Source organism: Melospiza melodia, chromosome 5 (genome assembly GCF_035770615.1).
Source record: "Melospiza melodia melodia isolate bMelMel2 chromosome 5, bMelMel2.pri, whole genome shotgun sequence".
Classification (NCBI taxonomy): Eukaryota; Metazoa; Chordata; class Aves; order Passeriformes; family Passerellidae; genus Melospiza; species Melospiza melodia.
Window position 1 is genome coordinate 33,905,584 of NC_086198.1, and position 24,392 is coordinate 33,929,975.

At 42.8% G+C, this 24,392-nt stretch overlaps 1 protein-coding gene across 1 annotated transcript in view; it reads right to left on the minus strand.

The window, feature by feature from the left end:
- The window catches only part of RNF150 (ring finger protein 150), a 72,256-nt gene extending 49,920 nt beyond the window's left edge, over window positions 1-22,336 (minus strand). The window contains exon 1 of the mRNA XM_063156979.1: window positions 21,861-22,336. Within this exon, the coding sequence (XP_063013049.1) occupies window positions 21,861-22,326 (466 nt within the window). The 5' untranslated portion in view covers window positions 22,327-22,336. The remainder of the gene's footprint in view (window positions 1-21,860) is intronic.
- Between the last annotated feature and the right edge of the window lie 2,056 nt (window positions 22,337-24,392).

Below are 24,392 nucleotides of genomic sequence, written 5' to 3' on the forward strand. Positions count from 1 at the left end.
ACAAAAGGACATGTGCTTAAAATGTAGTGTGTTGCATTCATGTTTTTCTTTTAAACCAGCATTGAACAAATAGAGAAAACGACCAAACTTTTAGCTGAACTTGGCCACAGCAAAACCAAAGTAATTCAGACACCTCATTACTTGATTCCAGCTCCATAGGACAGAGCAGTTCAGCAAAACAGAGTGTCATTGATGACCCAGTTCAGCACTGACCAAGAATAACATTTATTGTTAGCCCCCAAAATGTACTATTTCATCACCTGTGGTGATAACAGTGCCACAAGCATCTTACTTCCCCTTCTGTGGGATCCCCAAGGAGCACTGCAGTGTCCATTGGGAAGAGCAGGCCCTGCCCAACTACTCAAGAATAAATTCTTGCTTCCATGGGTTTTGGTGAGGAACAGCACACACAAGAACCTACAGGAACCTACAGTGTAGCTAGAAAACACACATTTATATCATGAAGTATATGATACAGGCTTGGGAGGATTTTATTTCTCTCCCGAAGCTCTCTGTGCTGACATAACTCACTGTTATTTTAGCTTTTCCTAAAAAGACACCATCAGTAACTTTCTGTGACACATTCTGCATTTGACTGCCTCTTTCTTTATTATTTTTTGTTCAAATTCTTCAAGTGTATTCATTTCTTGAGAGCTCCAGCTGGGGGTGGAAGAAGGATGGTAAATCTGCAGCAGGTTCTGCCCTCAGCTTCACTTGCATTTTTCCCAGTAATTTTAGACTGTGAGATAACACAGTCAAGCCAGGCACTGATTACTATGGGGCATGTCAAACACTCATTTTGTGAAAAACATATCTGGCCCTCAAATAGATTTCTTTATCAATAAAATACTATTTGTCATTAAGTAAACAAAATGGAAAAACAGCCTCTCTGCCCCAAGCCCTGTTTTAAATGCCTGAAAGGAACATTTATCAGAGACAGAAGTCACCGTGCACTCCAAATTCTGCCTGCACTAATCTGAAGCACTTATTTTTGTATCTCGCTCCATCAGTGAGCATTTTCTCTACATTCTAGCAATCAGCTGAGGTGAAGATATAGACAGGATCTTTTTATGGCAAGGGAGTGAGTACACTGGCATTCAGACAGCAAAGCTTAATCTGGAATTAAACTCTGCGAGCATGCCTCAAATGCCACTTCCACTGCTCATTCACTTTATTTTCTCTAAAGGTTTTTCCTCTGAAGCAAATATAATATGATTTTAAATCATCTAGCAGCCTGTCAGAGCTAGAGCTAGGTGCACTTGTTTAGCATCAGTTTTGTTGCTGCTGCTGAGATGTGTTCAGACCATTCCAGAGCTAACAAGTGAAACCATCCCAAAATAGCTCAGGCCAGAGCTTACAAGGGCAGACGGTCATCTCAGCAATAAAACTGACTTGTGGAGGGGCATTTTGGGGTGAAACAGAATTCTCCATTTGTGCCACAGAAAGCACTCGCTTTGGTGTGGTTTGGTTTGGAGCCACAGGTGCTCAGAACCTGAAAGAATTGTTCCAGTTAAACACATGGGGGAGGGAGATAGCACATCTTTCATTACCAGATTAAATGGCACACAGGAAAAGATCAACAGGGCTGCCAGACAGCTGAATTTCATTTTAGTCCATGATCAAAATATATCCGACTGTTATTTTTATCACAGAGCCCAGATATGGATTATTTTTTCAGGTCTGGATTTGACAAAATGTCTGATAAATAATACTCTTACATACTTTAATCTGTTAGAGCTATGTATTATTTTGTAGCTATTACTATCTTTTTAAAAGATAGTAAATCAAAAGATGCAGATATATGGTTGATTTAATCTATTATATTGATTTAATATATTCTGTTTTATAATTATCTATTATATTGACTTAATCTACATATTTTAAAATGTTTTAAAGTGGAAAATCCTCAGCAAACCATATACTTTCATGAACACAACAAGGCTGCAGGACTATAGAAATGCATATGCCACAGTAGGCAGATGAGATTTCAAAACAAACTGTTTTTTCTGGCTATTACAGTTGAAATATATCCTAACGCTAATACTAACATTTCCAGCTGCAGTGACAGATTCTTTTTTTACTGACTTTTTTATTCTGCAAGAAATTTCAGAGAAAAGAGACAGATGAAGCTTTAACTAGTTCTTCTCAATAACTTGTACATCAAATTTTCTTAATCTTTTCCAAGGACAACCGTTCACTTTCACAATAATAGACATGGGCTTAAGCCACATGTGAACTTAATACTCAGGACTATGATTAAATTGAGGTAGAAACTTAGTATATTTAAATGCACAGCTTTCAGGATAAGAACTTTAGATCTTAAAAATGTCTAGATTTGAGTGTAACAAATAATTGCATCTGGCTGAAAAAGCAAAGATTTTTGCACAAGTAATACAGGAAGTTGCATGAAGTCATAAATATAAAAAGATAATGAAACTCAATTGTGATTCCCAGCAATTACAACAGGGAATTAAATGGAAACACTTTCTTTTTAGAAACTATTGTTTAAAATATAGTTTTATATTATTTAAAATATAGTTTTATATTGTTTAATATATAGCTTTAGCTGTGTTTTTATCTCAATATTAAAACAGATACATAAGACACGGCAGCGGTTTTTTTAACTTCAATGCATGAACATTCTCTTGTGAGGACCTATTTGCAAAACAGATTTTTTTCAGGGTCACATATAATATATAGAAAAGTTTATTGACTTTGCCACCAGTCATGTGATTTTTTCAGCAAAAAAATTGCCTTCAGAAATACAAGAAAAATGCCAACTAAAATTTTATTCCTACAATTAGGGCTACCACAATTCCTCCACAATACTCAGAACTCTGATCTCATGTATTTCAGAAATGTTAATACATGGAACAAGACTGTTTTCTTCAGCTAATCAGAAACCATCATTTTTAGAAATTTTTAGAAATAATTTTTTAGATTTTTAGAATGTTTAGAAATTTTAGAAATAATTTTTAGAACCCTAGAGCTCTCAATTGGCCAGGTGGGACTTTCACCCGTTATACAGAGAAATTAAGTCCTTGACTGACAGTAAGTGACAACTTGAAGCTTGAAAGACTCAATTTGAAAAGTTACAAACCCCAAATAGAGGGGGATTAAGGGAAGTTCCTTTTCCACCCTGTTGCACAGATAGCAGAGAGCTGCACCTAGCATTGTAGTTCCAGGCAACATGCAAAGGATTTTGTGCCACAGGCTGAACTGATGTTAAACACATTCACAGAGTGCACAAACTGGAACTGTAAGAGGTTATAATTGGGGTTCTTGTTCACCTAAATGAAAACCTATTTCACCCTATTGAATTCTGACAGTCTGACATCTGCACGTACAGGGAAGCTGACAGTTGTAATGTCAGAACACATTCAGAGCCCTCCACCTCTGCACTATTGTGTCATTGCCAAATTTTCATATTTCACAGGGAAATTCAATCTCATTTTCCTCTTACTAACATGTGTGTGATGTTGTATTTACAATCACTGCAAAAAATGAGGCATTTGAGATTACCCTACTCTGATATTTCACACAGAGGAGCTGCTATTTAGGATTCTGTTTCACTTAATGGAAATGCAACTTGCAGCATTCTCTTCCTTGCCTGCCTCCAAAGGTTTCTTTGTGAAGACCTGACTTCACCACAGCCCTCAGTGAAGAATTCAGTGGAGCTAGATGAGATTCTCCTGAGGCATGAGTGGCATTATTTGTGTTACATCTCTGTTTTCCAGGTGGTATTCCTTGAGCAGGCTTGTGGGAGGAAGCTCAGCACTGATTTGTCACTGTGTACTGATCACACCGAAGTTAACATCTGCACACACAGAGCAGAACTTCATTCCACAGGTCTAGGGAATGAATAGGTGCTTCTTTTCAAAATATTGATTAAAATGCCACCTAAAATACTTGTAGCAAATACTTAGCACAAATTTTATTTCGGCGACTCCAGACCATCAGCTTTCCTTTTCTACTGTGTACTGGACAGTCAGCTGCACTCCTCAGTAAGTTTAAACAAACAAAATAAATAACTGGCTTGAGCCATGAACTGCTCTCTGACAAGGAGATACCAGAGCTGTAAATGATAACTTCAATACATATGGCACTCAGAAAACTAATGCTGAAAGCAGAATAAAAACACAGAAAGCCATTTAATTATGCTTGTCTCTTTGATACTAATGTGGTAACTAATTGTTTTTCTTCTAGAGACACAAAGAATGCATTTTTCTTGCAGTAACATAAAATAATTGCAGACTGACTATGTGCTCCCTAACAAGGTTCTGTGATAATATGTTTTTTTTCCTAACATTGCTTTCCAGCTGCTGATGGAGAGCCTCACAATAAACCTATACTGATACTGGACTCTAGTGCCAGCTTTTTTACTCCTCATCCATCTTCACTGCCCGAAGAGGCATCTGATCCCACTCTGTCACATGCATTGTATTAAAAGCAATGTATTAAAAGCAATATTTAATGAAGGCTGCTGCTATTGTCTGTTGTCCATCACAGACCTTTGTGTAAGCTTTCCTAATATAAAAGGCCCCTTCTTAAATGCAAAGTAGTAGTCATTTTAAAGGTGAAGTATGTACTGTACTCTGGGAGACCCAAACAGCCAAAGAAATGACAATCCATGCTGATGCAGTACTGTGACCAAATACTCTGATGCCACACAGACCGGCTTTGCTTGACGACTGTTCAAATGAGATGTGGAAACATATTAAGTTCCATTTTTAGCATATTCCATCTCCAAAATCTCCATCTACAAAACAGAATAAAAACCTTTTCATATAAAAGGTTTTTTTCCCATGTGCTGGGAAAAATGCTTTCCCATTCTTACTGGAATCAATTAATCCCTTCACATTTTATCTCTCAAATGCTACAATCTCTACCTTTGCCAGTTTGCTACAAATAATTAACTATTAATGAATTAAAATACATCTGTGATAAGGAGACAACACAGGATTAAAAAAAGTCCAGAATCCTTACCACAGACAGGTTTATTCACCAAGTCTAATTCAAAGAAATCATATTCGAAGTTGCATAACTACTTTAGGTTTGAGATCCTATTTGTTTGCAAGGATTTAATTTCAGTTCTGTCAAGGCACAAGAAAACACAGAGAAGTGAAAAATAATAAGGAGAAGATGCTGTCCACAGCCTAGATAGTGTAATACAGATAAAAAATGAATTAATTCAATTAACTAATTCATTGTCATTGAGAGATGTGCAGCTGGGTACTCATGAACTACAACTCCATAAAACAAGATCTACCTTGATTTTAAAGACTGAACTACACCTGTTTGTGTCTTTGCAGAGGAGAAAGCAACAACTCCAGGTTACAACTAAACTGGACTGTGAGTTTCAGGCTGTTCACAACCTTGACATGATTTGCATTGTTCAGTTTCTGCTCTTAGGTCTGGAGAGCATCTGATGATCTGAGAGGCTTGTGACTATAGGAGGGTAGAGCAGGAAAGCATAATGGCTCTTTGAAGCTACAGTGGCCAAGTAGGTCAATATGTACACAAAAGAAATGTAGAAAAAGCCTGTTTCTAATTTTTTATTGAAGTCATAAAGCACAGAAGGGAGATGCATAGAGAGAAAGATGCTGCTCTTAGCCTTGATGAGAAAAGCTTCCTTGAGAAGAGTTGCACTTCTAGCTCCTTCACATCTGACATGAGATGACCAGTCATTCAGCAGTCACATGAAGGATGAGCGTGAACTTTGTGTGTGCTCTTGGGAATTATGAACATCCTCCCCACCACCAGGAAGCCACAGGCAGAGTTACCCAACACGCAGTCACAGATTTCCCAGTGTAAGTAACTGTTCTTCCCTGACCTCAGCTGTCTTTCTTTGAGCATCTTCCCTGCCCCTCACAACATTTTCAAAAGGAAGATGGACATTCTATATTTAGTTCCACTACATGACAGAATACTAAAGCAGTTTCAAGAAGATGTGGTTACTGAAACTGTGCAAGAAGACCAGAGATTACCCTTAGGAAAACCACTAATTAAACATGACCAGGCAAGCACATGGCTAAGGAAGGGAAAATGCATGCCCTGGAACAGTGTGGCTGTGACATGACTTGAAATCACAGTCCAAAGAGAGAGGAAAGAGGCAAAGTGGGGGTGAACTGCTAATGGGATAGGAGTCATCAAGGATATGGTAGCTAGAGGAAGAGATGGCTCTGCAGGAGCAGGGAATATCATTGAGCCAGCCAACACACAGGGCATGCCAAGACCTGGAGAGCGGGAAGCTGCAGCTGATGTGACAGAAATGCTGGCAAACAACAGTATGAACAGCCTAAGGACGTGTGACAGGAAAGGACTGTGTCAGCAGTGTGAGGCTGGAAAGCTGGGGCACACACATTACACCGACAGTCCCATTCCACATGTAAGGTATTCACACCAATTCCAGACCCTTGCTCCTCTAACAAAGGCATCCAAGGTTTTCTGCAGCCCAAACCATCTCAAACAACATTTCAGTGCACAAAGGATTTAGGTGCAGGGCCTTCCCCTGGAAGTTGAATCCAGGGATGAGAATCCTTTCCCAACTGATCTCAGATTAGGAAGCTGCTAAGGGGCTTTTGAGCTTTGCCTGCACACTACTTGCTCTGTTTTGCAGACAGTGTAATAAAAACAGCTGCACTTGATGCTCAACATGAGACTTAATCCATATGCTCTGCTCTTGGGGAACAAGGGCATTTTACAGAGTTATGGGCTGCCATTCCCAACACATCCCTGCCATGCACCAAGCCTTCAGCGAGGCCAGCATGGAACTAGGGGACTGCAGGGTGAATCAGGTCTGATAGGGTCCATAAAAAAAAAACAAGACTAGTTTCTTCTTTAACCTTAAAAAAGTCTTCTTGAAGCCCAAGTCATTTTGGAAGAGATAAAAGGGAAGCAAACAGCAGTTTGGGAGTGGGAACCAAGCAGCCTGAAGGAGGACAAGGAAGGAAGAGAACAGGAGAGAATGGGGAACTATTCCCACATTCACTGCTTTTCTCCTTTTTTTTTTGTAGAGCCTCCAAAGCTAGAAACATTAGCTTAAAATTGACAATCAGTACCTCACAGAACCTGGCTCTTTACAGCGGGAACTTTTATAGAGTACACAGGAGGCTGTTTTGGAACTTGAGGTGGTTTCACTCATTTTACAGAAATACATTAATCTCCCCTCCTTAAACTCAATGTGCTGAGTAGTTCGGATCAGGAAGCAGATTTGTAATGCTAATAATACTGCAGTTCCTTTGATGTGATCCCAATCTAGTAATTGAACCTGTTAAAAGTCACAGAAAATACTTGGCAATCACTGAGCTCAATTAAATCATTGCACTTGTATTTTCAAATGCTTTTAAAGTAACAAACAGAACAAGGGAAGCCAGTTTCCTGACACATGCTGCAGAGAAAAACAAAACAAAACCAGACCAAAAACCTCCTGTACTTACAACCTGTACCAGATACATTGTACAAGGATCAGGGCATCAGCGGATCAAACAACTTTCAGTGGCTGGGGATGTTAAAAAACCCCCCAAAAATCTGTTTTATTCAAATATTGTATTTAACATGAAATCTATCATTTCAGTAGGACAGGAGGAACATGGGGAAAGACATTTGGTCCAACTACAGTTTGGTGTAAGCATGTTTAATGTCATTGCCTGGATTATTTCCCTTTACAGGCACGTTTTTCTTCTTTTTTTTTTTTTTTTTTTTTTTTTTCCTTAATTTACAAAACAACTAATTGGTAGATTAAAGCAGAATTTCAGAATGTATATGAAAATGATAACATTTTAAAAATTAAATAATTACAAGAGTACCTTATGAAAGAAGTGAATACAAATAGACCTCAGTTGAAAATGGAGGAAAATTTCAGTCTTGCTGGAAAAGAAAGCAAATCAGTCTTGGTGGTAGGTAGGAGCTCAAGCATATGAAAAGAGTGAACATATGGAACCCAAACTATCAAACAGGAAGCTTGGAGAAGGAAGGTGCTGTAGGGATAGGAATAATCCAGTAGTAGGTTGGAATCCACTCCTGGCACACTGTAAGGTTTGGCTACTCCACCCTTTTTGGATATTTCTCCATTCTCAAAACTGAGTGTTATTTATTTATCCTTGGAAAGAAAACTATCCAAAACAAAAACAAGACAGTAATTACTAGCAATTTTGAAAGTTACAAATCCTTCTTGCAGAGAGGCACCATAAAAAAGTCATAAGTATTGTATTAATTAATTGCGAATGTCTATTTAATTAAGTATATTTGTTTGCTACCTGGCCTCCTGTTCTGCACTGTGATCTTTAGTGTGATCTGCTGCTCATACACACAGCCCAGTGAAATTTAAGGAGCACCATCTGGGCACAAACACACCCTGAGTAAACTATAAATAGATAAACAAGTTAATTACATCCAGTACATGCCTGCATGGGTATTTTCAGCATGAGGGCCTGCACTGTAAAACTGATCTCTCATTTTCCTACAAGGAACCTTGTCTCTTTAGTTAAAGTTTTTACCTAAGGATCTGAACACTCCTAACAGGATTTTTAATTTCAGATCTGAAATATGGGACTACACATATCCAGACGGAGAAGAACACGGAGATCACTCTCTGACTCATTTCTGATTAAGCAGTTGGAACAATACAGGAACAACATTAATCTCCTTTTTATCTCAGAAATTTAGAAACTCTTCTCCAGATGGAATCTCTTGCTTTCAGCATTCTGAAAAGCTGACAAATAGAAGGCAAATTCCTGTCCCCACTCTGTTACACCTGTGCATGTACAAGCTGCAGGATTGCATTATGAGTTGTCTGTGTCAAACATTCCATTTACATTTCAAAACAACACATTTTACTCACATTTCAGAACAACACATTTTATTTGCGTTATGATACCTGAAAGGTTAAGGACTCAGGTTGGCTGAGACAATTTGTTTTCCCTACCTCTCTCCTGAATCCCCCCCGAATCAGAGAAGCACACAGAAGAGGGGTTTCTTAGAACTTTCTAACTTTTTTAATAGCTCTAGTTTTTTGTTTTTCCCCATGTCCTGCAGAACTGCAATTGAAACGAATTGCAAAGCAAACCAGCAAAAGTGCCACCACCATGCCACGTGCAGATCAAACATAGGGCTGGTTTTGTCTATGCAGATCATTCTTGGCCAAATAATGACATGGGATCCCTACATCCTTGCCCCTCTGTGAGTTTGATACCAGGTGTGGGTTACCTGCTGTAGCTGGCCTCCCTGGAGGAGGTTAGCATTTTATGAGATACATGAATGTGAATAAAAACACACAGACACATCTGTGCCCACAGGCAAAAGATTCATGCCATCTACCCCTAAATAAAGACATTTACGCCTACATGGGAGTGATATGCACAAATGGGCCCAAATCTGTTTAAACAGGCAGAGTCCATCCTCTGTACTTTGACAAGAACATGGCAATGCAGAAATAAATTCAGAACTAAATTCCTCTTCAGTCAGAAATACATTCCTCTATCTAAGCACATGCTTCTCAGGCAAATTCACAATGCTCTGCTGATGCTCGGTGTGTGTTCCACGTGTTCACATCTATAAAACAAAGCTTTTGTCAGAGTTACCTGTCAGCATTTTCAGGCTTCACCAAAAGGTATGTTTTTGCCCATACTACATTTTGTACAGCTGTGACTGATTTTGTATGGTTGATTATATGGTTTTCCCCATTTCTCTCTGAGATTTAGGCATGCTTTGAGGATGATGAAAACAAAAGCACTTAACATAATGCTGATACCACAGTACATTCCTAATTAGATTCTTTCTTTTTAAGTCACAAATGAATACCCATGCAGATCTTTTTACAGTACCTGCTGATTATAAGAGTTTTCCATGCTGGATCTATCTGCAATAGATAAGGCAAAGGCTATATTTCCCTACCGAAATGTCATTATCTGAACATGCACTGCAGCCAGAAGGTTCAGAGTATGAATGTGAATTTCATAGCTATTTAAATGACTTGAAACAAGAGCTTTATATGAAACATTTCAGACTGAAGATGTTCAGAAACTAAATCTTGCCCCAAATGTGCAAGCTTTAGTAGACAAGAAAGAGCTAAAGATGCCAAGGGATGTACTTAAGTTGATTCCAAAGCAAGGTTTGCTTTAAGCCAATCTTCAATGGTAGCTTCTAGTTATCCCCTGAATATTGAACTCAGATCTTGTATCATGCAGTTTCAGATACTTACATGCTATTTCACATGCCTGTTTCCTCTCCCCTTAAAAAAACCAAACCAAACCAAAGCAAACCAAACCAAACCAAAGCAAACCAAAGAAAAAAAAAAAAAAAAAAAACAAAAAAACCCAAACCAAAACAAACAAAAAACCCCAAAAAAACCCTAACAAAATCCAACAACAAACATAACACACACTGGCTCCCAGGGAGGAACGCCAGTCATAACTATTGAAAATTTTCCTCTGCTGGTAATATTGGCGTTGCTCATGCATTTCTGTCTTTGGATTGCATCAGAGACAAATTCAGCCCGTGAGTTTGAGGATGTGAAAGGCAGGTAATTTTTTTTACCTTGGTTCTTGTATGACAGCTTATGTTCTCTCTCCTTCTTTACTTTCCTGCCTCTGATGACTCAGTGTCTATGGACGAGCAGATCAGAACTGCAAGCTGAAACCATGAACTTCAGCTACCCTGTTATTTCCATGCTTCATCACCTCCCTGGATCCCTCCTTTGATTTCTCCTGCTTGTGTGTAATTGTAACATTTCTGTTAAGCACTCCTGTGCATTTGATATTTCTGTCTGGATTTAGCCTCCCACAATTAATCTGGATCAAGGAGATCAAAAGGCAGGATGTCTTCAGGATACAGCAGTGCCTCTGCTGAATGAGAGACAGCGATTCTCTCATTAGCAACAACCTTGATTAGCAGAGAATTTCACTGCAATATGGCACGCTGAAGGCTTACAGAGAGGTTAAACAGTTAAAGAGTTCCAAAATGATGGTACAGTGAAAACATGAAAACAGCCCATTTGCACCACAAAACATCATTCAGCACCTTGCAATCAGGCTCTGAAAAAGAGAGAGTGATCTGAAGTATGTTAGAGAACCCAAATGAGATTAACATGGTGGTTTTGAAAATCCCACAGGCTCTCAAAACAGAATGGCATCACTCAAAACACAATATGCACGTCAGGAGGAAGGCACTGAAACCACCATGTGGTATTGCCTACACTGTGCTCTCTTCAGCAGAATGGTATTTCTAGAAAAATTATGAAAAAAAGATCACCAACCAGCCATGTATTTCAAGATCTCATAACTAATAAACCTCAGTCTGGAACAAATTCAGCCCATATTAAATAAATGGCATCTTAACTTGGTCAGATGTTAGGAGCAGTTTAGAAGTGACCTCTGCTAGGCTTTATGTGGATAGGCACTGTCTCTGTAGCCATTTCTATGACAACTGTCCACATCCATGTGGTACCTAGATGGATGGCATACAGCACAGATCCCATCCTTCATGGAGACAGTGAATGCTAATTTTGAGCATTCTCCTAACAACCACCACGGAAGCACTCCCCTTGTGATGAGGCTGTCATCATTGCCATTCCTCCTTAGTGTACCAGCTAGTGAAGAAAGGTGTGAAAGCCACATTGCTCTCTCTGTCTCTCCAAATTTAGAGCAGGTATTTTTGCAGTGCATCCAGCCAGTACCTGCTCGAGATTCTGGGGATTTTATCTCAGCTGTGGCTTTGGTCAGGCAGCATCCTCTGTGCCTGCTCTTGGAGACAGGCTAGCAGGGATGTGCATCCTGCACACCAAGCCTCTCAGCCCCTTCCTAACACAGCTCTAACAGCACCCAATTCCTCTCACTTCACACAAAAGCCATAAGCCCTGCAGGAACCAAATTTTAGCTCTCAGGAGATTTCAGAAAAAATGATGTTTTGAAGCCCACTGTCAGAAATACACATAAGACAGGACCTGTTATTCTCAAGCTCTTCAAAAGGCAAGAAAATTAACTTCTTCCACTATCATAAATGTAACAATGGCTACACACTTTATACATTCACTTGAGGCCAGATGGACCCTTTGTTGAATGCTGATATTTACAGGCCCAAGGCACTCACAGGCTGACCCATCATTTTATGCAATTACAGAATTATCTTAATGAAGCTCTGGTGCTGTCTGATGTTCTGCTCGAATCCAACAGATGTGTACAATTCATATGAAATGCTGACTGCTGATGCTTCATTGCCAATGCTGCTGAAAGCCTGCTATTATGGTTCTTGGTGGCTCTTCTGCACTTGACAAAGTGTTAAATATTAAGAGGGCAGCAGAAGATATAATGAGCTCAGTTATTCATTTTTCTGATTTAACTAGATATAACGAGTTCAGGTATTCATTTTCCTGATTTAACTATTTGGCAATTAAATCCTTAGGGAGCTTTGCCATTGACTTCAGCATGGCTAGGGTTTCAGAAGTGAGGTTACAAATCAGTGGCATCGGTGGTAAGTGCATTTGTGGAAATCAGCAATCTCAGGATGCTTTTTCTAAAGGAAATATTTGGGAGCTGGGATTTACAGGACAGTTACTGGAATTCTTTTCATAACATGCAAAATGTAATTAAATTAAATGGGAACTTTGGAGACCCTTAAATAGTGAAAGAAGTTTTTCTTTCCTATGAACTTCCTGTGACTTTTCCAGTCATTCCAGTCACATTCCAGTGTGCTTCTTCAAAGTAGCTATAAAAGTGGACCTAAAATTCACCGACCTATTGAAAACTTAATACACTCTTTCAGTTTTCATGCTACCAAGTCTGCACAGAGCAGCATCCTTTCTGAAATAAAAGGTCCAGTCTCTTCACTGCCAGAGCCTGGAGGTGCTTACATGCTATGAATGTTACCCATTTCAGTGACAGGGACATTGCCATTATTAAAGATGGAAACCAAAATGAAATTGGAATTACTTTTTTTTAAGTTGACTGAATATCGTGCACTTTATGAATAAAGCCTTCATGCATTCTCAGCTCCTGAAACTCTTGCCAACCAATGGAGAGAACTGTTGGATAGCAGCATGGACATCAGGTTTATTTATAAATTAATCAAACCTGCAATAATTCACTGATGGATGGGCTCCAATTCAATAGCCAAATTCTGATATAGCAATTCTGATGATAGCCAAATGACTAGCTTACTAATGTGAGAAGTGGTTTTTAAGTATTGGTCTCATTTGCAAGGAAGAGATTTTAGGAGCTGCTGTATTAGTCCAGATAAGATCCCATCAAAATTGCCTCCCTGCTGTCATTACTACAAGGATACTATTGCTTTACATATGCACAGTGCTCCTGTTTTGTGGGCTAATCCACATTTGGCTCCTGAGAGCCAAAGATAACAGCTTTGTGATGGAATTTGCAGAGTTGTCTTTGCATTGGCAAAAAATATCCAAAATATCCTGGTGAGTGTCCAGAGTATGGAAAGGCAACAGTAATCATTGTGCTAATTCAACACAGCATTGCTCAAGAACTAAGAACAGATGCTACACTTCAAATGTACGAGGTACCCAATAGGAGATATTTTCCACTTAAAATTCTGTGTTGCTTTGTCATTTTCTGTAAGTCTGATAGCAGAAAGATGGTTACATAAATTAGTTAATGGGAATGAAGATCTTAATTATTGCAGAAATAAGTGATGTCATGCATGTTTAGAAACCAGATAACACCAATTCTCTGGCATCAAAAATTTCATTGCACTAACAACCATTAGAAGCCATAATTTTGGAAATAAATAGTTATGCAGTCATATTTTTGTTTTAAAAATTGTCTGTGGGCTCTCATACCTTGCACCTCAGTAAGTTCTGATCATTAGACCAGGACAGGAGAAAAAAAATGGGGGGAAAAAGGTTGCCTGGGTATACAGTAGAGAAAAGAGAATGGGGTATTTTCCCCAGGGTTTGGGACTATCAAGCCCCATGCAAATAACATTAAGGTATGGGCAACCATTTAGGAAATTCATGCTACAAGCCTGAATTTATTTCACTTGCATGGGCAGCTACAGATCCCTGTTACACCCTGCTCTGTGAGAGCAATCTCACACTGAGTATCATTGCCATGTGTATCTAACACAGTGCTGAAATCTGCAAACCTCAGGTCAGTACCTTCAAATAATACTGATGATGATGATGATGATGATGATGATGATGAGATGCATGCACAGATTACCAGAGAAAAGCCAGTCAGGAAAAAGTCAGGTCTGTGCTCTGGAAGGGAGCTAGTATCTAAAGCTGGCAGAAGCTGATTAAAATGTAATATATCATCAAAAAAAGGAAAAGAGAAACTAAACTGCTTCTGAAACTGAAATTCAGCCACACAAAATATTTACTAAAAGAAAATTTTTATTCAAACCAGACCTGTAAGACTTTTCCAAAGAGCAAAAACTTTCCAAAACAGTTTTCTGTTGAAAATCCATTTCACTACAGAAGAAAAGCAGTTGTGATAAGAAACAGTTCCCATCAGTTTTTCCAGCATCCAGTGTGCAGGGAAACTAAATCTTCCTCCATAAAAGCACGAAAGAAAGGAGACCATAACTTAATCTTTTAAGAATTAATGGAAAAGACTCAGGGGTGTTCAGCAGCAAATGTGCTATGCCTGTCACTCTTCTGAGGATTTCTGGTGTCCCACTCCTCTGAGCCCACCCTGACAGCAGATTCTCCTTAAACCCAGAGCCAGCTGCAAAGGAAAAGCCACCAAAAGAGCTTTAATAATCCTGCTCTGCTTCCTCTTACAGCCAGTGCTTATGCAAAGCAAATAGCCTTTGGCTCCTTCTGTCAACCTGGGAAGGAGCAGGCAGAAAGGAAAAAAAAATCAAAATAGTAGAGATGAAAAACAGGTGCAGAATGCATAAAGGAAGGCAAGAAAAAAAAAAAAAGGGTGAGAAGTCCAAGGAAAAGATTTACTGGAAGCAGGGATGATAATGTAAAAAACCACAACAAACCAAAGGAGAGAAAACATTCGGTAGAAAATAAAGGGGTACAGGATTGAAGGAAATATAATGCAAGGCAAAGACAGCATTATAAAAGACAAAATGCATTTTACTCAGCTCCTCATTTTCCAGTATAAGAAATTTTGATGAAGTCTTTAGTAAAGGTATGGATTTGATGCACAAGCAGATGGTACTTCAAACACAGGGACACATGAAGAGCAGTGAGAGACCAGGCACAGAGATTACAGAATCTCACAAAAGCTGCCTCCATCAAGGAACATGATAATGTCAGGTAAAACTAGGAGACAATAAACTCATAATAAAAGCTTAAAAATGCACAAGAGGGGAAAGCAATCTCTGTGCAAGTATAAGAGGCAATCATGTATGTGTCTGCAGCATCAGACCATCCTGTTTTAAAGACTGATTTATTTTTGAGTACAAACACAGACATGTACTAGAAATATGGCCAAAGATTTAATATTCTCTGACATGGGTTTTTGTAAGGGCAAAGAAAAGGCAGAAATTATTTCTGTCTTCTAACAGAAGCTACTGAAATGGAAAAGTGGAAAAGGAAGAAGAATAGGAACATTTTAGCTAGCATCACAGGATGTAAAACTGGAGAGATCTTTATCAGATACCGGCGGAGAACCCTTGCATAATTGGAAAATGCAATAAATCTTTTCTAGTGAAACTTGTTAGACACCCAGAGATCTGATCCTGAGGATCTGGAAATGTTCTGCCACTATGTGAATAACAATGAGGTGCAAAAGCTTCTCCAGTGCTCCACAAATCAATTTAACCAAAACAACAAAAGCATAGAGCTTACTGTGCTGGGTCTGAACCCAGGCAACCCACAACACAGATTCTACTAATGCTGACACATTTTACAGCAATCTTAAGGCTAGGTATATATGTTAATTAAAGATGAAATTACCTGCTAGGGTCTCTATACTCTGCCTGTGTAATGTCAGGCACATTCAATGAAAAATAACAGTGACCATGCTAAAAAAATTTGGTTTTGGGCAAGGACTGCAAAATGAAACTGCAAATAGAGGAGCACAATTTAGTGATGTGTGATTTATAAAGCTGGAAGCCAGAGATTAATGTGATGTCTAATTCCCTTAATAATATAATAACATGGATGTGGTGAGATATTCTTACAATGACTTGCAAAAAAGAGAGGGCTTGTAAGGAGAAACTTGAACAGTAAGAAGCAAAGCAAAGAGCACATAAGAAGGGAGGAAGGCTAAGATTTGAAACAAATTATGAGGAAGAATAAAATCCTATATCATTAAACCCATTTCAGTGACAAATGATGATGGCTCATAGACAAATATGTCAGTAGCACAGGGCTGTCTTGGCAGAAAACCATACAAAAAACCTGCTTGGTTAGGGAGCACCCCACTGCTGAGGTCCTCTCTCATGATAAAGGCTCACAACACCACAGAATACAAATTATTTGTAAAAAGCCAGGTCTCATTAAGCACAAGGGAGCATTTGCCACCCACCCTGTTCCATGTACCCCAACTGCATTCCTGTGCATATGCAATGTTTCTATCTGTGTTTAAGAAATATACAAGACATTCTCAAGCCAGAACTCTATGGAGTTACATGGCAGCAATTTCTGTTTCTGGGGTTTGAGAAATAAAAAGAAAACTTTTTTTCCTTCTAATTTTGCCTCAAACTGAAAATACCTTTCCAATTTACAGCAGGACTATCCTGTATATAAACACAGTTAAACACATCAAATTCAAGACCAAAACTCTGACAGACTCTCAGGTCTGACAGTATAATTGAATATCACTATGATTATACTGTCAGAGGCAAATAAACAAGCACTTCAGTTTATTGACATTATTTATTGGCCACTCTTGAGAGGGAAAAGAAACAAACAATTATTTTTAAAAGCTATTATCTTTAAGTAGCACAGAATAGAGTATGCCAGTGGAACAGCAGTAAAACAGTTAAATTTTTTCATTGTCTCCTTCATTTCTCCTCAGTTCAGTTTTCTAAGGTTTATTTCAAATAATTTATTGAAGAGGAGACAGAAAGTAAAGAATGCCCTTGATAGGCCTCTCGTGTAAAACACAGCTGCATAGTATTGAGGTTTCACAAGCAAACAATATTCACAACCTGTCCATTAGAACTGGTGAATGAAGAGGTGCTTTCCCCATCCATTTTTGAACTAAAAAACATTGTTCCCAGCAGTTGGTAAGAACCCAACTCAGAGATGTTCATCTGGCTGAAGAATTACCTCTACTAATGTGGCCAGTGCATCAGATAGCAGATGTACAGCTGGTAGATCTAATACAGTGTATTTTTAAAGTTAAGGTTGCATCTAAGAGGTTTGGGTTTTCTTCTCCAGGTAAGAGAAATTGTAGTTCTCAAGAGAATTACGAGATAGTAGATCCAAATGAAAGGTAGGATACTCTGAGGGATCCTTGACCCCTGCTAACCAACATCCAGGACCCAGTCAAGCTGTGCAGTGCCTGACCTGAGGCTGAACCACCCAGATTTCTGTTCCAGAGAAACTAAAATGCTGAGGAGTGAAATGAGGAGAGCACTGGCCATGAACAAAGCCTGGGATCACATCCCACTGCAGAATAAAGACACAGCACAGCAAAACCTGTCTGCACACAACCAGCTGTGAAACATTTTGCCACTTCTTTCTTCTTCACAACTGCCATATAACTCCCCTGTGACGTACAATGGATACAGCTGGCTTTTAGCCTTCTCCTTTAGTTGCTGTGCCTCTGTGGAAGTGATGTGAATTTAATATCACTGCAAGGTATGGCATTCCTAATTAACATCTTTGTACACTTTGTGTCTCTTGCCTCAGAACCGCTCTCCTTACACAGACAGCGTTTGTTTCTGAAGCAGCACAAAATCCTGTCCTTTGCAAGAAAGCACTGTGATGGCAGTGGATGTAACACTGTGGGAAGCAGCCCTGCATTGGTAAGGTGGCAGATTTCATGGACTACTCAGTCTTTTCCATATCTGATTTCTATGAGTCAATGATTGCATTGTTCACTCCCTCCTGCACCAAAGGAGTCATCAAGTGACTGCTACTCAAATGCAGCTGAAAGGGCAGAAGTGGGGCTTGTCTTGAAGTGACTGCTGTTCCTGTGTAGGTTAGCTATGCAGGAATTACCAGCAAGTGGAGAAGCTGTTGGGCTATCCCTTCATAAAGACTTAACCCTTCATCAGCCTGGCTGGTGGTGTGCAGAGGCAGGCATCACTGGAAACTCAGTGAAACACATAACAAAGCACCAGGAGCTCCTTCAGACAAATGCTGCACAACAACGGGCTCTTTTAGGCCCTTGCTTACATGGGAAAAGTACAAAGTGTCCTCTTCTCTCACCAGGAAAAGACTCCTAAGAGTGCCAACACTGAACTAGTTAGTTTTCTCTCCCTTTCTGCTGAAAATGCTCCCATTCTCTGTGATGTGAAGGGAGGCAGCACAGAAATATATCTGCATCAATCAGTGAGCTACACTAAGCCATAAACTGCCACAATATTCCAATAACTAAATGGTATATTCTAAGATATACCATTCTAAAGACAAAATATCGATGGGACTAGGACAAACCTCTGCTTTCTCAAAAGCAAGCCATTCTCCTAAGGACTAAATAGCAAAAGGAGTTGCTCCAGACTACCAGTCAGCAGTTAGTGTGGATGTGGATGCACTTTTGTTCCTGAGGAAGATTTTCTCCGTGCTGTGTCACTTCCTACTGCAGAGATCTGGAGACAGCACTTGTATGAATGCCACTGTATGTAAATGCTGCAGATAACCAAAGCAGAAATCCAACTGCTTTTGAAGTCAATAACCTTGGAGGATCAATGGAATCTTCAGTGAATCAATACTTCACCACTCTGGCCAAAGCCCAGCCTATTACCAACACATCTTAAAATATGCAAAAGGTACGACTAGTCATTGATCAAGGAACAAAAATCTGAGCACACAGGAAGAGACTGCTATTGAGCTGAATGCTCCCAGGTTGAGCAGCACGTGTTGGAGGGACACGTGAATCTGCAGTGGGATGGCCATACCCTCCTCATGCAAACCTAGATAACGGCTAATTTGGTCTGAGTAAGAAAAAACTTCAGCGAGAAACTCCAGCCAACACCATGGATTTCTTCTGGAGAAAAAAAGAACATCCTATATATTAACAGAGTACTTTCCTGCTAGGAAAGTTGATCTAGAAGAAATGCAAAGCACCTGAAATAGACATTCAGAAATACTAGATGCTTTTTTTTTTCCTTCTCTGGTTGGAGCTACTTAGTGAAAATGCAAACAAAGTCACACTCACAGCTCCTATGCCATATAAAGCCAATAAAAATAAAGATGCCATTTGTAGCAGATGATATCCAAGCTAAGGACATCCCAGCAGGAGAATCCCAGAGCTCCCCTTTCCCTGTGAATGCAGATGTCATAGCTCCAGAACATAGGGCAGAAGCCACTTTGTTATGCAACAGGATGCACTTTTCTGTTTAGGAAGAGATCGTAAGCTTCTATGAAACCTCAAAAAAAAAAAAAATCTGTGAGAGAGAAATGGAAAATAATAAGGAAGTAACATCGTATTTCTTTTGACTTTAAAATTGCTCTTTAGGTCATATTTCACCCTTCTCTCTCAGCCTCCAAGTATTTTCCAGGATGGAATTTTCTTCTCCTCACTCCAGGATTTCGCGTGGGCAGAGCACTGCAGATGCTGCTCAAGAAACTGATTCATTTTTCCCTTGAATCTTGTGCTGTCATCTAGACTGGGAACAAACAAATAAATGTCGAAGGCTCCACGTTAGAAACTCACAGGAGCCACAATGTTACACAGCCTGGCCATTCACTCTGTCCCAGAGTAACAGCGGTACCAGAGGGAAAGTCCTGAATTCCTGCTAGATTGCTAAATACCTAAGAATAATTGTTTTTTCTTCTGTTCCATCAGACCTGTGGCCTAAAACTCCTTTTAGTTCTGACCACGTGCAGAGGATAGGCTTTCTCTAAGGTAAGCCCAACAACCACGATACAACCTCGCTGAACAAAAATCCTTAGAAGGAAGACAAATTCATCAAATCTATGAGCAAAGTACTGATCATATCCCACAAGTCTAGGTTGATTTCTGAACATTTATTTTTATTTCAGCCACTGGTGCTGAAGTCAATAACCTTGGAGGATCAATGGAACCTTCAAACCCACTGCTGAGCATCAGTTCAGTACTCGAAAAGGATTCTCAGGACAAATCCTGTGGAATCATAGGACACAGAAGAAGCTGCTCCCAGGACAATTGATACTATGTTCATATTTTTTAAATCTGAGGCCACTCGCAGCAAGAAAGTTTCCTTTCCTACTTCATCTCAGACTTTAAAACAAACCAAAGCTCTAACATTCTAAAAGGTTACACACGTTTTTTACTCCCACCATTTCTTAATAAAACACCATTTGTGTGGGAAAGGAGCTTAGTGCATACTTTAAAAACAGGCAAACCATTAATTAATCCAGCATGTTGGCAGTTTTGGAGAAACTTACTAGAGAATAATAAACTATGCTGCATCCTAAGTTTTAAAACAGCTTGAGCTTTACTGTGAGGGTGCATAAGTATGCCAAGCTCCTACTACTTTATACTTCTTAGTATATAATCAGTGACACTTAAAGTAGCAAGAAGTACAATCTGAACAGCTGCTAAACCGTGGGCAGGTTATAAAACATAGTTTTAGGAAGCTCAAGAGGTTATGAGTTGCCTGTCTCACAGAACCAAAGGAAAACACCAAAAAAGCCCCATCTTCCACCAACCCTACCAAAGAAACACTGATTTGCCCAATACAAGTGGTTAATCTCCAAAACAGGCTGGACACAAGAGGCTCCAAAATCTCTGCTTTTGCATCAGCAGTGTTCTAGCACTAGGGTTAGGCAACAAATTGCTTTTCAGCACATCCAAGCTAGCTAGTTTACTGTGGAAATGTAACATGTCATTAGAATAACATCCTGTTTTGCAGCATTTCTGTATTTCTATTTACTCCAACTCTACTAAGACTCAGCTGGCATGAAACAGCTGGCACGATTAGTTACTGGATGGAAAGCACACTGAGATTTCGCAATAGGCGGCATCTTATCTCCATGGCATAGGCAGCTGGTGTAAGAGACAACTGATCCCTGGCAGAAAACACTGTCCCTAAATAGAAATCTGGTGAACAGTTTCTAGGACGTTATTTCAGATCAAGCACTGGTACGGAAACAGTGGGGGTGTTTTTGTGGGCATAAGCCCACAAAAGGGCTTTAGGTTATTTGGAATGCCTGGATTTTGACTGGGTTTAGTTGACAAGCACATGTTGGGACCTTGGCACCCATGTGCTGACTTTGCAAGCACAAACTCCACCAGAACATTCACTTGGGAGAGGAAACACTCTCCCCATCTCAGTCCTGGACAACACATCTCACGTTCTCACCAAATCAGGTACTTGGCATTTCTACTTGATCTCACAGCTTTCACATCATTGCAGCCACGGCTGTGGACACCGCGTTCGCTACTTCACCGCACCTCTTGATGAGCCTGCACCACATCACTGCTACTTCTCCTCTCCCGAAATCTCAACCACACTGGATCCTGCCACTCTCAGGACTCTCAGGACACACCGGTGCCCCACGGTGGGATCGGCGCCCATTCCTCCGCTACACCCAAACTTTGCACGTCCCAAACTTTCCATCATCCCTCCTGGATGCACCGGCGGATACATTACCAGCACATCCATCTTTTGCCATGGCAGCACGATGACATGACCCCACGATGGGCACCCAGCGATGCCCAGAGCCCATCCCGCTCCCTGTCAGGAGGTGCGAGAACACCTTCCCGCAGCAGCTCGCACCGCGGGGATGCGGGAGGGCACAGCGGGCTGGAAGAAGGGCTCCGTGCCCTCGGCACAGCCCGGCTCACCTGCGTGCGGCATGGTGATGGTCTCGTTGGCGTTGCTGGAGCCCACGTTATAGATGACGACGGCGGAGGCGTTCTGGGCGGCGGCGTGGCGGATCTTGTCCTTGTAGGTGCAGTTTCCCCGCGGGATCAGGGCCACCCAGCTCTTGCCCGGCGCCGGGGCGTTGAAGCGGGTGCCGGGGTCGCAGGCGTAGCGGTCGGCGGGCGAGGCGGACAGGGCCACCTGCCCGCGGGCGTCCTGCTTGGGCGACTGCTCGCCGTAGCGCCCGCACTCGCTCTTCTCGCTGCGGAGCTCGGCGCCGCCGCCCGCCGGGTCGGCGTAGGTGATGTTGACGAAGGCCGTGTACCACTCCTCCTTCTCGGCCACGGTGAAGTCCAGGCACAGCAGATGCACGAAACAAAAGGACAGCAGCCATGTTGAGAGCGCCAGGCTGCGGCACGCTTGGATCACAGACATTGCCATCCTCATCTGCCGGCCCCCCGCCCTCCCGCCCGCCCTGCCGGCCCCGCTCCGCTCCGTGTGTGCGTGCGCTGCTGCGAGCGGGCGGCGCTGCTCCCCCGGCGCCGAGCGGACCCGCCAGCGGGGGAGGGGGCCCTCCCTGCCCTGGCAGCCTAATTCATGTCGGGGCCGCTGGATTTCCTCGGGCTGGCCTCGCCTCTGCCGTCCCCTCTTCCTCCTCCCTCGCTCCGTTCCCCCGCCCTGCCCGCACGCTGCCTCCCCCGCTGCTGGCAGCGCGGCCGGGCACGGCGCGGCACGGCACGGCGCGGCGCGGAGGGGGCGGCGCGGCGCGGGGGGAGCTCCAGACGCGCACACGGCGAGCGCCGCAGCTCCCGGTGCCGCCCCGGCCCGGCCCGGCCCCGCGGCCGGCGGAGCGGAGGGGATCCTGCCGGAGGGGATCATGCAGGAGGGGATCCTGCAGGAGGGGATCCTGCCGGAGGGGATCATGCAGGAGGGGATCCTGCCGGAGGGGATCCTGCAGGAGGGGATCCTGCCGGAGGGGATCCTGCCGGAGGGGATCCTGCCGGAGGGGGGGCTGCCGGCCGTGGGGGCTCCGGGCAGAGGCGCTGCGCTGCCCGACCCGCGGAGGGACTCCCGGCGGAGAGGGCTCTCGCCAGACGGGCTCCTGGCCGAGGGGCTCCTGGGAAAGGGGGCTCCTGGCAGAGGGTTTCCCGGCGGAGTGAGCTCCTGGCAAAGAAGGCTCCTGCAGGAGGAGCTCCTGTCCGAGGGGTTCCCGGCGTAGGGGGCTCCTGGCACAGGGGGCTCCTCCAAAGGGCTCCTGGCACAGGGGGCTCCTCCAAAGGGCTCCTAGCACAGGGGGCTCCCCCAAAGGGCTCCTGGCACAGGGGGCTCCCCCAAAGGGCTCCTGGCACAGGGGGCTCCCCCAAAGGGCTCCTGGCACAGGGGGCTCCTCCAAAGGGCTCCCGGCGTAGGGGGCTCCTCCAGAAGACCTCCTGGCAAAGGGGGCTCCTGTCAGAGAGGGCTCCTGGCAAAGGGAGCTCCTCCAAAGGGCTCCTGGCAGAGGGGGCTCCTGTCAGAGGGCTCCTGGCAAAGGGGGCTCCTGGCAAAGGGGGCTCCTGTCAGAGGGCTCCTGGCACAGGGGGCTCTCCCAAAGGGCTCCCGGCACAGGGGGCTCCCCCAAAGGGCTCCCGGCACAGGGGGCTCTCCCAAAGGGCTCCCGGCACAGGGGGCTCTCCCAAAGGGCTCCCGGCACAGGGGGCTCTCCCAAAGGGCTCCCGGCACAGGGGGCTCTCCCAAAGGGCTCCCGGCACAGGGGGCTCCCCCAAAGGGCTCCCGGCACAGGGGGCTCTCCCAAAGGGCTCCCTGCGGAGGGGAAGCGCTGGCGGCGGGCGCGGCGCGGCGGCGCCACCTGGCGGTGATGCGGGAGCGGGGCAGCCGTGCGGGATCCCGGCGCGGCCCGGGAGCGCAGCCCGGCACCCCCGAGCGCCCGATACAAATCCAGCGCTCTCTGGCTTCCCCCTTTTCCCGACTGCTGCCGGAGACCATAACAAGCTCGCGTGTGTCAGGGTTACAGCGTAGCGGTGGCACGGTCGCTGGTACAGGGGTTTTTAAGTACACGCCGCATTCGTTTCCGGCCGTACTTTCCGGAATGGGAAGGACGGACGAGTTTACCGAAATCAGATGTGGCTGACAGGAGCACAGAAAGCCTCAAAGAATGGTGGAGCTGCTCTCTGGAGGCACATGTGCTTAATTTTGGCTCGGCGAAATTTTGGGGATTTTCAGTGTATGAAACACCCCGAAAGAATTTTGGCCATGACTGACACATTTCAAAAGGATCAAAACCCAGCTGGGCTCTGTGTCTGTCTATAGTAGTGCAAATGATGGCCAAAATTCCACTTTTCTATGGCTGTATTCAGTAACAAACGAAAGTCTTACGTGATTTATAGGTAGTGCCTTTTGTAGCCCCTGTTGGTAAAACCTGCTGCTGGAATATCATTCACTTTCACTCAATGACTGCCTCAGTGTCTCACTCGTGTCAATATTCGCCTCTTTCCAGTTCACAGCTGCCCATGATC